Source organism: Emydura macquarii, unplaced genomic scaffold (genome assembly GCF_026122565.2).
Source record: "Emydura macquarii macquarii isolate MOO-44397 ecotype Brisbane River unplaced genomic scaffold, CSIRO-AGI_Emac_v2 contig_2994, whole genome shotgun sequence".
NCBI lineage: Eukaryota > Metazoa > Chordata > Testudines > Chelidae > Emydura > Emydura macquarii.
Genome location: NW_027133131.1, coordinates 3,010,891 through 3,025,592, shown reverse-complemented (window position 1 = coordinate 3,025,592; position 14,702 = coordinate 3,010,891). Strand labels below are relative to the sequence as shown.

General features: G+C 66.6%; 1 protein-coding gene across 1 annotated transcript; it reads left to right on the top strand.

Annotated features, from left to right (window-relative positions):
* The first annotated feature begins 492 nt into the window (after positions 1-492).
* On the top strand, positions 493-14,670 carry ARHGAP9 (Rho GTPase activating protein 9). The gene is given in 21 exon segments (XM_067529798.1): positions 493-554; positions 2,353-2,391; positions 3,400-3,437; positions 4,306-4,720; positions 5,480-5,706; positions 6,876-7,094; positions 8,085-8,231; positions 8,545-8,632; positions 8,635-8,654; positions 8,968-9,029; positions 9,352-9,439; positions 9,695-9,790; positions 10,198-10,296; positions 11,326-11,455; positions 11,563-11,676; positions 12,112-12,210; positions 12,643-12,720; positions 12,952-13,005; positions 13,304-13,438; positions 13,756-13,861; positions 14,217-14,670. Coding segments are annotated over 18 exon segments (2,364 nt in total). The 5' UTR covers positions 493-554; positions 2,353-2,391; positions 3,400-3,437; the 3' UTR covers positions 14,404-14,670.
* The last annotated feature ends 32 nt before the right edge of the window (positions 14,671-14,702 follow it).

Below are 14,702 nucleotides of genomic sequence, written 5' to 3'. Positions count from 1 at the left end.
CCGCACAAACCAACCGCGGCAGCACGGGACAGAGCACGACGAGCGTCCCTCCACTGCCTGACCCGTCAGCGCCTGATAGTCACAGCTGCCACTTGGACCCTTCCGTGGCACAACCTGGGTGGAGAATGCCTGCAAGGCTTGCTGTGAGTCACTGACCGAGCCATAGGTGGGACCCAGGAGTCCTGACTCCAGTCCTCTGTGCACACGGCCTCCTGGAACTGGGAAGAGAACCCAGGAGATCTGACACCCTGGCCCTGCTCTAACCACTAGACCCCACGCACGAGATGCCCAGCCCCCTGCTCCGACCACTGCTCCTCGCTCCCTCTCTGTAGAGTCGGGCTCTGGGAGGAAGCACAACAGACACTGGAGCTCTGCGCCCAGGGCCAGCCCTGCCTGCTGTCACATGGCAGGGGAGGTGTTACTACAGCTGCTGACGTGGGCGAGCTGCCCCAGGACTCTCCTCCTCTGGCAGTGACTGCAGAGAAGCCGCCGGTGAAGTTGCAGGAGGTCCTGCTCCAGTGAGGGGAGTGACTGACTGGAGAGTGAGTGGCCAGGTAAGGGGCCTAAAGGGGCAGAAAAGGACGGCTCCACCTGGCCTCTTAGCCAGGGAGAAGGTACCCCACGCACCTGGTGCTGGCGGGAGGCTTGCCAGTCTCAGGCTGCCTGCGGTGCAGGGGCTGAAGCATGTGTGAGATGCTGCTCAGAGCAACGGGGCTGGGGCCACATGCAGCCAGACTGGGGCTATGCACGGGCCCCGCCAGGCTGGGGCCAGGTTACAGGTTCCCAGCATGTCGGTTGTCTGAGGCACAACTTTACAAGAGAAAAGACGCTGAGCCAGCGATTGAAACCACACGTTGTCTGTCTTCACCCCACCTCCGGCACGCAAGGAAACGGCAGCTTTCAAAACAGCATCTGGGGCAGCCACCCAAACTGACCAGGACTGTCCGGGCTGCAGCGACCGAGAATAAACAGGGGGTGGTGGTGGTAGGTGGGACTCTTAACTACTAACCCTCTTGGGAACATCTGATTGGGGCGGACTAGGTAGGGTTGCCACCTATCCAGGCTTTCTCAGGATGGCCCATCTCTGGAGGTATCTGTCCCAGGAAATCAGCAAGGAAATCAGCACAGCTGTCCGGTTGTAGGGGCTCAGGATCACCCCGACTGTCCTGGCTTTTTGTACCTCAGAGGTGGCAACCTTAGGACCAAGCGCCAGGATTCCCAATGCCGAGTGCCCATTGGCAAACCAGGGGGGCACAATTGGCAAGAGAGAGAAAGAGACAAATCCAGGTGTGTTTGTGGGAGGCGCGGAGCCGTGTGGTCGGGCAGCAGGTCCACACCCAGGCATGGTTGCCATCTCCGGCTTGGTTTCCCTTTGGGAAGGTTTGTGGAGCAGCAGGGCCTGGCCAGGAGAGTCACAATGGGTCTTACTGCTGCTCCTCCTGCCTCGGGCTCCGCTGATCTCTTTGGAAAGCAGCCATCAACCTCCCTCCCCACGGCAGGTCTGTTTTGCTTCCCCCCTATATGCAGAGGGACCCTGTTTGTGCTACAACACAGCCCACACTGCCAGGAGTTTCAGATCATTATCCAGGGAAGTTCCCGGCTCACGGCCAAAGAGCATCGCTGACTTATTATTAGTAGAGGGAGTACGGTAGAACTGAGAAGTCCCAGCCATGACCAGGGCCCCATTATGCTGGGTGCTGCTCAGACACAGAGCAAGAGTCAGTCTCTGCCCCAGAGAGCTGCCAGTTTGAAGAGATCACACAGACAGAGGCAGAATTGTGATCCCCATTTTGCAGATGGAGAAACTGAGGCAGAGGGTAGGTGAAATGACTTGCACAAGGTCACCAGCGAGTCCGTGGCCAAGGAACCCTGATCTCCCGGATCCCCGACCCGTGCCCCATCCCCACCGCAGCCTCCCTTGCTCCTATCTGGTGTGTCTCTGATCATCAGCACAGCCGCAGGGTCTGCTCTTTCGAAGGATTACCATTGGTTTTGCACCTAGGCCGAGGGTCCTGTTTAACCAGTGAAGCGCCAAGGACAGTTGTTTGCCGTCCATTTCGGAGACCAAACAGATTCGGGGCGAGGGGAAGGTACAGAATAAACAGACATGACGCGGGGAGAAGTGAGGGGTGATTGACAAGGCTTGGCTGTCAAATGCATTCCCCCAAAGTGAATAGATTGAAGGGGTCTCCGGGGAATAGCGCCCTGGCCATGGGAGGGAGGGGGGCATGGCGGGTTTTGGAATCAGTGATAAAGGCGCAGAGAAGGCCTGGGGGTTGCACAGCTGCGTGGGCGGCTTTGCAGGGTCGTGAAGGGCTGTTAATCCATGTTGTTCCTCATTGCTGTCTACAGGGGTACCACCCAGAGCTAGCTGCATCACACCAAATCAAGGTTTGTACAGGGGGGTGCAGTGCAATCTCAGGGGACGGGATGCTCGTCTCACAATTGTTTTATTCCACGTGGGGCTGTTCCCCCCCCGGTGCCCTCCTTCCCGCGTGTGAGTGGGGCGCCGAGCCTGCGGCGTTGGAGACAGAGACTTGCTCTCTGCTTGCACCACGACTCGGCTCACAGGAAGCCGGTGCCCCTCGCCGAACGGAAATGCGGTACCTGCGCTCTCGGCGCGCCGGGTGTGTGTGTCTGTACAAAACAATTCAACCCACGTCCTTTGTGCTGCCTTGAGGGCAGGCGGGGGGAGGGAACAGTGAGTGAGGCCGGGCAAGCAGCTGCCTTTTCGGGGTCCCTGATTTCAGGGCCAGGAGGGATCGTCCTGCCTGACCCTCCTGCCTGGGCCAGCCCGGAGGACCTCTCCCAGCTGCCCCAGACCCAGCACGCTGCACCGGGTGGAGCCTGAGCATCTCAGAGACAGCCAGGCCCGAGTGACAAGGAACCGGCCCCTGGCCAGTCCCCTCCCCTGGTACGAACGGGCGCCTTGGTTCTTGGCTGCAGGGGAGGGCGTGGACTGGCCCCACTGCCCCATGTGGGGCAGAGCAAACACCAGTCCCAGCTGGGACACGTTGTGTCTGGCTCGCCCTCCCCATGGTCTCAAGCAGGAGGCACCGCAGCCCAGTGGATGGGCGCAGGGGCAGGAGTCAGGACTCCTGGGTTCCGTGCCCAGCTCTGAGAGGGGAGTGGGGTCTAATGGTTAGAGCAGGGGGGCTGGGAATAGGACTCCTGGGTTCTACCCCTGGCTCTGCTTGTCATTCTGCCTTGGGGGGACCCTTCCCCCCCACACCTCCAGTTCCCGCTCTGTCAGTGGGGTGAGGCTGACCTGCCGACAGGACTTCGAAATCCCAGACCGGACATTGCTCCGAGGGGGGCAGGGGCGTGGGCCCTGGCTGAGCGCCCAGTGCCCGGAGAGCATTAACCCTTCAGTGCCTGCTTGTCTCCTTCCCTCCCCAGGTCCTGCAGCCAAGCCCCATGGCAACGCCACGGCAGTGGTGAGTCCGCGCACCGTGCCAGCGCCTCCAGCCCAGCCCATCCCAGCGCCCGAGAACCCCTCCAGCCACGTCCTCTCCTTGGCTTCAGCTGGGCCTGAACAAGGGCAACTGGCCCTCTCCCCTGCCTGGACCCACACAGATGCCTGCCCCCGGGGCTCAGGGCATGTGGAATGGACCCATGGTCTGTGCCCACGGGCCGGGCCCCTTGCCACGCCAGGCCCTGGCTTCACCTCCAACCCCATGGCCCAGGGACAGATGGGGGGAGGGGCCTGGTAGATGCCCCCCCTTAAAGGGGGCTCTAAATCCCAGCACCCTGCCCTTGGGGGGGGAATGTTGGGGTCACCAAGGGGAGGAGGGTGTGGAATGAGGGGGATCCCCGGGACTTTGGCTCCACCGTACAGTTGCTGGTTTGCGCCCGGTGTGAGAGCTGCTTCTGCTCCCCCCGCCCAAGGCTGCTTGGTCTGGGGCGGCCCTGCCCCCCTCCCCCCCCGTCAGAGCCAGTCGCCCCGAGCTGTGTGTGGCCGCCTGCAATGAGCCACCAGCTGGAAAGCCGCAGAGCTGGCTGGCTTCCTGTTGTAACAGCATCTGGGCTTCCTGTAGCCCCGCTGGCCGCTACCAGGGCGCTGGGGCCTGGCTCGGACACGTCCTTGGGGGGCCATGTCCCAGCCTCCACACAGCCCCCCAGGGGCTGCCCCTGCCCGTCCAGCAGTGGGCATGAGGCCAGGGGGGCTGGGCCTGGGCGAGCCCAGTGAGGGGCCGTCCCCGGTTGCCATTTCCCACCCCCTTGCCAGCTGGCATTGCAGTCTCGGGGGAGCCACTGGGGCCGATGCCCCGTGTCTCAGCCTGGCCTTCTGCCCTCTCCTTTCAGATGACGGTGCTGGGCCCCGGCTGGGCTGGGCTCCCCGAGGTCAGAGGCTGCCCGGCCACTCTGCCCCTCGCTGAGATGCTGTCAGGGCGGTGGCGGCTGGAGGGCCGGTCCTGGCGCCGGGCCGGCCCCTCGCTGGGCTCGCCCCCGGCCATGGCGCTGCAGGCGCTCTATGACTACCAGTACGAGGCGCAGGACGGGCGCCAGGTGGCCATCGCCGAAGGGGAGCGCTTCGTGCTGCTGCACAAGTCCAACGAGGACTGGTGGCAGGTGCGGCGACTCAGCGAGCCCCGGAGGGCACGGCCCATCTTCGTGCCAGCCACCTACGTGGCGGAGGTGGACCCTGGCCTGGAGCACGGCCCGTTGCTCAGCGCCACGCTGCCCGCCCCCGCGAGCAGCATGCAGCACCTGTCGCCGGGTGAGTGTCGGGCAGAGATCGGGGCGGGCGCCACCTGGAACCCGGCCTGGGCAGATCTCGGTTAGCGCCGAGGGACGAAGCTCCGGGCAGCCCAGCGCCCATCCAGGCTGGGGGGCACCCCCTTGTTCCAGCTGGCTCCCCGTCCGATTGAGTCCACCCCCCCCACCACCAGCAGCCAGTGCTTCTCCCCCACCTCGCCCCTTCCACAGCTGCGGCTCTGCCCCCCAGCAGAGAGGCGGGGCCCTCCGGATCTCTCTGGGTCCTTGGTTGCTAGGTATCCATGTCTGGGCAATGGGGGTCACCATTGTCTTCTCAGCAATTCCACTGATACGGGGATTAAGGCCCAGCCGGCCAGGTGCCGCCCACATCTCTGTCTCTTCCTGGCCCTAGGAGCAAACAGCCGTTTCCACCCCGTACCCATGCAGCACACGGGGAAACTGAGGCACGCGGGCTTTGTGAAAATATTGCTGGCCAGTCCGCGCTTGCCCAGCATGGCATTGGGGGGGCCGGGGCTGCGGGGTGGGGGGGCTTGGCAGGGTGGCGCGAAAGGAGGCATCTTTCGGCTGACCTATAAAGCCAGAGGGCTACTGGGGTGAGCCCGGAGCTGTGTCCCAGACTCTGAGCTGAGCGGCGGGGGACCCTCCATCGGCCCAAGCTGCTGTTCATAAGCCGTGGGCCGAGACGAGCCTCCCCCGCTTTCCCCCCGGCAGCCCTCAGGCGCACCAGGGGCTCTGACCCAGCTCTTTGTTTCCTTCACAGGCCTGCCACCGCGGTACCGATCCCTCCAGGACCTGTCCAGCACCCCAAACCCGTGCTCCTGCCCCAGGCTGAGCCTCCCAGGCTGGGACCCCGGCCCCCAGCCCCCCCCGGCCCACCCCGTCGGCAGGAGCGTCAGCTCCTCGGGCCTGGCCCAGGACCCCGGCAGGAACCCCCCTGCCCTGGGATGCCAGCAGGAGCTGGCGGGGCAGAGGGCCAGCCCCCTGGGAGTGAGTACGGCCTCCGGGGAGACGGGCGGGTCGGGCTCCCCCACCCCCTGCCCTTCCCCATCTCACCCGTGGTGCAGACCTACAGCATGTGGGCAGCCCCCTGCTGTCCCAGCCTCACTCCCCCTACCCTCCAGCTCTGCCACTGCCCCTCACTACCGACCCACAGCCCCCTGCAGTCCCAGCCCTGGGCTCCCCGGTGCCTGGCCCTGGCCTGGGGTTCAATTAGGAGCCATGCCCCCCCCCCTTCCTCTTTTCCCCATTCGTTCTCTCACCGCAGGGAGGGAAGTGCGGGGGGGGGGGCCGTGTTAACTCACAGGATGTGGGGCGAGCCGGGGGAGGGGCTGCCCCATGGGGCGCGGTCCATAGCAACGCTCAGCTCCCCAAGAGCCGCGGGCCCTTGCCCAGCGCCCCGGTGGCTCCTGCTGGGGGCAGGGGCCAAGGGCTCAGCTGCCCCAGGAAGTGGGGGCGGGGAGGGCGGGCCTGACGGGCTGAGCAGCAGCGCCCGAGGGTGAGTGTCTGCTTGGGACCTGGGGGGGCGGCAGGGAGGCAGGAGGGAGAGGAGATGGTCACAGAGAGGGAGGAAGGGCTCGGGCGGGGGGGCACCGGGTGTAGAGAGACACAGGATAGGGGACAGAGGGGCTAAGCAGGGGCGAGGGAGCCTGGGGGATGAGGGTGGGGCAACGGGGAGCACAGGAAGGGGGTGGGGGCACAGGAGGGGTAGGAAGGAAGGGACGTAGTGGGGGATGTGGGGTACGGGGGGGGGGGGGGTGCCGGTTGCAGGGAGGCTCCTGGCATTGTTCCAAGCGGCTCTGGAGAAACGGTTACAAACTTGACTTTGCTTCATCCGGTACCGGGGCGGGGTGGGAGGGGCCGTGGCCGAGAGGTGAAGGGGGCTGCGGGTTGACTGAGGGGCACCTCCCTGTTCTAGTCCAACATCCAAGGGGGGGCTCTCTTGTCCCCCCCCCCGCACTGTCGGTGCCCCTCACTCCCGACCCGCAGCCTCTGCTGGCAGGGGGATCCTTGGGGCTCTGCCAGGAATTTTGGACCCTCTGCCCCCCAGTGGGCTGGTTTCTTTCTGACTGTGCACCCGCAACCCTGACATCGGGGGGGGAGGTTCCCAGGGGGGTTCCCTGCAGCCCTGACACTAACCAACCCCCACCGCCCTGCAGGTGCCATCCCCTGGAGTCACCATGGAGCAGCCCCCGATTTACTGCAACCTGGAGGAGATCAAGCAGGTGCGGGGCGAGCCCCCCGACCCCAGCTGCCCCCCGCTGCAGGTGCTGGATGCCTGGGAGCGCCACCTTGACTCCAGCACCGGCCGCAGCTACTTCTACAACCGGGAGACGGGCGATAAGTCCTGGAAACCCCCGCGGCGCCACCGGGAGATGGTAAGGAGCTGGGCGGGGGGGCTGCAGGGTCAGCCAGGACAGGGCTGGAGGGCTGCTGCGGGGGGATCAGAGGGCCCCTGGCCCTCCCAGCGCAGAGAGGGTGGGTGTGAGCAGGCCCTTCCCCTTCTTCCCCCCCCCACCGGACAAAGGGGATCGGGAGAGATGGTGCACGGCTACTGGGGGGGGGGCTGGGCTGTGCGTGGGGTTGGTAGTAGTGTGTGAGTGCACCTGTGTGTGTGTGTGGAGATGGGTGTGCAAAAGGGCACACGTGGGCAAGTGTGTGTGTGTCTGTGTGTGTCCCAGGCCCTGGTCTGGCACCGGTCTCTTGGGAGTGATCCCTTTAGTGGCCCCGGCGATCCGTCTCTGCCCATGGCTGGATGCTGGGCCGGCGTGATGCTCCCTGGCAAAGTGCGCGTGTCCACGGGTGTGCGAGCAGCTGTGTGCATGCATGTGCTTGTACAAGTGCGTCTGTGCACATATGTCAGTGCGAGAGCGTGGCACGAGCGGGTGGGTGGGGGTGCATGAGCGAGTGACAGCCCCGGGGCTCCCCCGGCACGTGGGCCCAGCGCGGTGCTGCTCTCCCCACTGCTGGATCGGGGGGACCCTGGAGACTCCCTAGCCGGGGATCTGGGGCAGATGGGCTGGACCCCTCCACGGGCCGGGTGTGCTGCCCCCTGGCCTCCTGTGCCTTGGCCTGGCCGAGCCAAGCAGCCGGGCTGCCCGCCAGGTGCCTGAGAAGACTCAGCTCTAATTGCGGGAACGACGCGCCCAGGGAGGGGAGGGGGCTGGCTTGTGGGCAAAACCTGGGAGACCTGCCGGGACCATGCCCCGGGAATGCAGTACCAGGAGCATTGCAAGTCTGGAGTGAGGGGCACCAGCAGGGCTGGCGGGGATGGGGGGGGGGTGGCGACAGGGCTGGGCTAGCAGGGGGCCATGGGTCGGGAGTGAGGGGCATCGTCACGCCTGACTGTAGCTCTTTTCCCCTGCCAGAGTTTGCTCCCCACGGAGGCCCCGAGCCCCGGGCCCCCAGCAGATGCTGACCCGGGCGAGACGCTGGCGCAGGGTGTGGGCACCGCCCGGGCCAGCCAGCTCAACTACACCAAATCCATGACCCTGCCGGAGACCCGCGTGCCTAGGGTGAGACCAGGGACCGGGCCTGGGGCTGGGCCGTGGGGGGGCAGCACCTGGGGAGTTTCTCGGTGTGCTGGGGGCAGGGAGGGTGGCGTGGCGAGGCCTGGGGCCACATGTGGGGGGGGGGGGCAGTGGGTCGGGGAAGGGGGTCTGGGGACACGGGGCGCTTGGGGGAGGTCCTTGACTGGGGGGGGGCAAGGCAGCGGGGTGTCTGGGGCAGTGGCCCCACGTTCTGTCTCAGGGAGACGGTGTGTTTGGGGCATGGGTTAGTTTGTTGTGGGGAGCCCCGTGCGATCCCCACGTCCTGCTCTCTCTGCAGGTGTCTCACCGCAGGAATCGCTCCCAGCACAGCTCTGAGGACTGGGTGGGGATCAGCCCCCCCTCCACCCTCCCCGGGGGCACTCCCCCCACCCCTCCGACTTACCCCATGTGAGTTACACCCCAACCCCCCCCCCCCCCGTCTGGCCCCTCCTGCTCCCCTGGGGCCCCCCACCGTCTGACTGTGCAGGAAGCTCCGAGCCAGCAGCTCCTGGGGCTGGGGGGGCGGGGGTGAATGGGCCCTGCCCCCCAGCCCTCTGGTCACCCCAAATCTATCCCATTCCCAAGGGCTGGCTGCAGCCTGGGACCCCCACTGGGTGGTGGCAGCTTGGGGGTACCAGCCTGGGCAGGTGAAGGAGGCTTGGGGGTCTGTGAGGAATGAGGGTGGGGGACGGTGGGGGGCTGACGACTGTCCCTGCTGCAGGAGGTGGAGAAGGCCGGGCAGCTGAACAAAACCAAGATTGCAGAGGGGGGCCGGAAACTCAGGTAAGGGGGGGCTCCCTGAGGCAGGGAGGCATCCTGGGGCAGGAGGGAGCATCCCTGGGTTGGGGGGCTCAGTTCAGCTCCCCCTCTCCAGCGGGGCTGGGGAGCCGCTCGGCCTCTCGCAGCCAGGGTGAGGGGTTGGACAAGGGACGTCCTGGGCATGAATGGACAAAGGGGCCTTTCTCAGCCGGCCAGAGCGGGGGGAGGGGGGAGCTCGGGGCCCAATGGGGGGGAGCTCGGGGTTCCCGGGGTTGCTCCAGGGCAGCAAGGGGCTGGGGGGAGGGGATTGGGGAGCTGTCCCTGCTCAGCCCCCTCTCTCCGGCAGGAAGAACTGGGGCGTCTCCTGGGTGGTGCTGGCCGGGAACAGCCTTGTCTTCTACAAGGATCAAAAGGGCCCAGCGCCTGCCAGCTGGGTGAGTGTGGGGCTGGGGGGCACAGGCTGGGTGAGTGGGGGGCCGGGGGTGAGTAGGGGGTGGGGGGCACAGCCTGGATGAATGGGGAGCCGGGGGTGAGTAGGGGGTTTGGGGCACAGGCTGGGTGAGCGGGGGGCAGTGAGTGGGGCTGGGGGAGGGGGTCACAACTGGTCCAGACCCCAGGAAGCTCTTTGGGACCTCGCCCCTCCCCCGCCCCCTTGGGGCTGCCCTGACACCTCCCCCTCGTCCCCCCAGAGACCCGCCAGCAGCAGGCCCGAGAGCAGCGTGGACCTGCGGGGAGCCGTCCTGGAGAGGGCGCGTGACATGTCCAGCAAGAAGAACGTCATCCATGTGAGTGCGGGGGGAGCCCCAGCTCCCAGCTACCCCACCCCCCAGCTCCCAGCCGCCCCCCCCTGCCCCCGGCTCCCAGCAACTCCCTCCCACTGGGGTTGCCCACTATTCCCACCCGCCGAGACCTGGGGGCTCTGGACTCCTGCCCCCCAATGTCCCTGCCCCCAGAGCAGCCTAGGAGATGCTCCCCTCAAATGCTGATTGGGGGAGGGGCCTCTTGTTCCCCCCAGCCACCAGATGCCCCCCCCCAGACCCAGCAGAGCCTCGGCGTCCCTGCCAGACCTCCCAACCAGCTGGCACTGGGCCCTGCCTGGAGACCAGCCCCCTATCCCCACAGAGGGCTCTGCGTGGGGGGGCTGACACTGCTGCCCAGCCCCCTGACCTGCCTGTGCCCCCCCTCCCGGCAGCTCCGCACGGTGACCGGCAACGAGTTTCTGCTCCAGTCGGACAGCGAGGCCGCCATCCAGGATTGGCACCAGACCATCAAGGGTGTCATCCGGCGACTGGTGAGTGCCGGCGGGCAAAGGGTTAACTTGGCCCCGGGCCGAGGTATTGGGGCTGAAGACAGGAAGGGGTAAGGGAACTGCCCTAGATGGGCAGAGAGCAGGGCAGGGGCTGCCCCCTGCCGACCCCCCTTGCTCTGCTGGTGCCCCTCGATCCTGACCCACTGAATTATCAGACCCAGAAATGAACACGGTTTGTTGGGGAAGAGTCAGTGTGGTTTTTGTAAAGGAAAATCACACCTCACTGATCTACTAGAATTCTTCGAGGGGTCAACAAGCATGTGGCCATAGGTGACGTAGTGGATATAGTGTACTTAGATTGTCAGAAAGCCTTTGACAAGGTCCCTCACCAAAGGCTCTTGAGCAAAGTGAGCTGTCATGGGATAAGAGGGAAGGTCTCTCCTGAATCAGTAACTGGTTAAAAGACAGGAAACAAAGGGTAGGAAGAAATGGTCAGTTCTCAGACTGGAGAGAGGTAAATAGTGGGGTCCTCCAGGGTCTGTACTGGGACCAGCACTGCCCAGCGTATTCATAAACCATCTGGAAAAAGGGGTAAACCATGAGGTGGCAAAATTCACAGATACAAAACACCTCAAGATCGTTAAGTCCAAAGCAGCCTTGAACAGTCACAAAGGACCTCACACAACTGGGTGACTGAGCAACAAACTGGCAGCTGCCATTCAGTGTCGATAAACACACAGCGCTGCCCATTGGAAAACATCATCCCAACTAGACACATAAACCGATGGGGTCTAAATTAGCGGTTACCACTCGAGAGAGATCTCGGAGCCATTGTGCCCCTTAATCCCGACCCGCAGCCCTCTCCGGTCCCCAGCCCCCCTCAGTCCCGACCTGCTGTCCCAGCCCTGGGTTACCCCCGATGCTCCTGAATGTGGGGAATGCCCAGCGAGCTGCCCCCCCACCCCATTGTGGGGCTGGCAGTGGTTCCCATTGTTGCCCACATGCCCCCCCGTCATGTCGCTCCCCCCCCATTGACTGCTCCCTGGCCTGACGTGTCCCTCTGCACCCCAGGACCTGGAGAACCCCCTGGACGAGCTGAACTCCTACGCGCTGCACCGGGCAGGCAGCTCCGAGCTTGGGACCCTGAGCGGGGATGAGGAAGATGAGGGGACGCGGGCGACGGACGGCTGGAAATCCTTGGGTAGGTGCCCGCTGCGTGGGGGGAGGCTGGCCTTGGGGTCGGGGGAGGGGAGTGGGCAACAGGCCTGGGGGGGGTCTCTGGCTGCTTCACTCCTTCTGCCCCCCCAGGGTCCCTCAGCCGTCCTGACAGCGCCGACAAGAAGCGGGTCCGGAGCAAGCTGAGGCGATTCATCGTTAAACGGCCCCCGCTGCAGAGCCTGCAGGAGAAGGGGCTCATCCGAGGTGGGGACCCCTCTGCCTGCCCCCCGTCCCCTGCCCTCCCCCTGCACCCCCTCCCTTGTGACCCCTGCACCCCCTCCCTTCTGCCCCCTGCCCAACCGCTGATGCAGGGGCTAAGGGACGTTTGATGCAAATTATTGAATGAGGCAATTTGCATATTTGTAAATCCTGTCCTCCCCCTCCCCCCGCTCAACCCCTACCCCCCGCTAGGCCCAGGTCTCAGCCCCCCCCACCGCCTCCCCTTTCCACCCACCCAACACTTGGTGCCCGCAGCACCCCCGGTGGCCAGGGGTTGGGATTGCAGCTCTGCCCACAGCTGGGGCGGGGGGAGGGGCTGGGCACCCCTGGGGTCGACGGCAGCCCCCCCCCCCCCCCGGGCTGATTCTGCATCCAAGTGCCCCCGGCCCAGCCCGGCGCCCACCGCTGCCCTCTCTCCAGACCAGGTCTTTGGCTGCCGGCTGGATGCCCTGTGCCAGCGGGAGAGCGACACGGTGCCTCGCTTTGTCCGGCTCTGCATCGAGGCGGTGGAGGAGAGAGGTAGGAGCCACGCGGGCAGGTGCCCAGCGTCGCCAGCCCCCCCCCCCCCCCCCCCCCCCCCCAGCATGGAGCCCCCTCCCTGGGGCAGGGCACCACCTGCCATTCAGGGGGGCAGGTCCCAGAGCCCCCTCCTGCCCCAACCCATGTGTCGTTCCACCCATCCCTAGCCAGCGCCAGCCATGGGGCACCAGCACCTAGGAAGGGGGACGAGACCTCGGGCAGGTGTCCTCCCCTGTGGGACCTCCGAGCGGGGCTGGGGCGGGGGCATTGAGCTCCAGGTGGGTTCTAGGGGGGGCAGAAGGGGCCATGGACCACCAAGAAGCATCTGGGGGGAGGTGGCAGCCACACAAAGTTCTGAGCAGAGTCTGGGGGACCTGGGGGGGCATACCCACCCTGAGCAGCGTCTCACCCCTCCCTCCGCCCCCCCTCCAGGCCTCGACACGGACGGGATCTACCGGGTGAGCGGGAACCTGGCCGTGATCCAGAAGCTGCGCTTCGCCGTCGACCGGGGTGAGCGTCGGGGGCTGGTTGGGGGGTCCCTGGGCGCTGCTGCCTGCAGGGCTGCGTACGCCCCTCACTGTGGCCCTTGGTCTTTGCCCTGTGGTGGCAGTGGATCCCCCCCGCAGCCAGCTCCCCGGTACCCCATGGGTCCAGCTCCCACCGGTGTGGGGCTGCCAGCCAGAGCGCCTGCTGTCCCCTGCGCACTCCGGCCAGGGCAGTGATGGCCGTGTTGTTTTGCAGAGCGGGCAGTGACCTCGGACGGGCGATACGTCTTCCCGGAGCAGCCGTGCCAAGGTAGAGCTGTGCCGGGCGGGCGGCGCTGCCCATGGGCCTGCGTGTGGAGCTGCCGCGGTGCCCAGGGGAGGCAGGGAAATGGGGCAAGGAGGTGCTGGCAGCTGGAGGGCAGAGGGGGTGGGTGGTGCCCAGGGCTGGGGGGCAGTGGGGGCATGGGGGTGCCCGTGTCTGGGTGGGGGAGGGCCCACACTTCAGGTGCGCTGCCCCCGGAGCTGGCTCGGTCTCTCTGGCTTGGCCTGTCCCATCCCGCCCACCCCCCCCCCCCGCCCGAGGCTGACCCGCCGTGTGCCCCCCCCAGAGGAGAGGCTGAGCCTGGCTGACCCCGAGTGGGACGACATCCACGTGGTGACCGGCGCCCTCAAGCTCTTCTTCCGCGAGCTGCCCGAGCCCCTGGTGCCCTTCGGCCTCTTCGACGCCTTCGTGGAGGCCGTCAGTAAGGACCCCGCTGTCCCCCTGCTGCCCCTCCAGTGCCCGGCCCCCCCACTTTTCCCAACAACCCCCTGCTGCCCCACCCCCGTGCCCAGGCCCCCCCCCCCCCCACAAGGCATCACCCGGCCTGTGCCCCAGGCACTGTGCCCTGATCCCAGCCAGGGCCAGGGGAAGCAACTCTGGCTTGTGCCCCTCCCCATGTGCCCCCCAATCCCAAATGCTGAGGTTACCTCAGTCACTGCCAGCCCCCCCCCCCCGACAGCCCCCTGGGGCCCCTCATCCTTCCCCCCACATGTTCACCTGCCTCGCTTCTCCCCCCAGAGATCCCAGCCTACGGCGAGCGGGTGCAGCGGCTGGCAGAGCTGGTCCAGAGCCTGCCCCCGCCCAACCTCGCCACCCTGCGCTACCTCCTGGCCCACCTCTGCAAGTAAGAGGGGCCCCCGGGGGGGTGTACAGGAGGGGCTGCAGGTCGGGAGTGAGGGGGCACCGCCAGATGTGGGGGGGCAGATCAGACCCAGTGGGAGGGCTGTGGGTCAGGAGTGAGGGCCTCAGCGGTCTTGGCCCCAGTGGGGGGCCGGCGCAGTGGGTCAAGAGTGAGGGATCACCGCGGATTCGGGGGGCAGCCAGGCCCCGGTGGGGGGCTGCGGGTCGGGAGTGAGGGGCACCGGGGGCAGCAGGGCCCTGGTGGGGGGCTACGGGTCGGGAGTGAGGGGCACGGGGGGCAGCGGGGCCCCGGCGGGGGGCTGCGGGTCGGGAGTGAGGCCCTGTTCTGACGCCCCCAGGGTGATGGCGCACGCCGACACCAACCGCATGACCCGGCAGAACATCGGCATCGTCTTCGGCCCGACGCTGCTGCGGCCCGAGAAGGAGCTGGCCAGCATGGCCGTGGACATGGTCCACCAGAACCAGGCCGTGGAGCTGCTGCTGAGCGAATTCCACCGCATCTTCCCGGCCCCCGGCGCCAGCTGAGCCCCCGCCAGCGCCATGATCGGGCCACGCCTGAAACGCCAGGAGCCGGCACAGCCTGGCCTCGGCGCCAGCAGGGGACACTGGTGCGGCCGCATGGAGCCGGCACCCCTGCGAGGGGAAAGGGCCCGGGCCCCCCTGCGCTAGCTCGTCGCCCGCTCTGGGGCCGGCTCGCAGCCCCTGCCGGGTGCCCGCCCCGTGGGCCGGCCCAGGGGCACCGGCTGACTCTGTAGTCCTGAGCCATGCAGTAAATGGGTGTCTGCCCATGGAGCCGCCGTGTCTGTGCCATGATTCACTGCCCG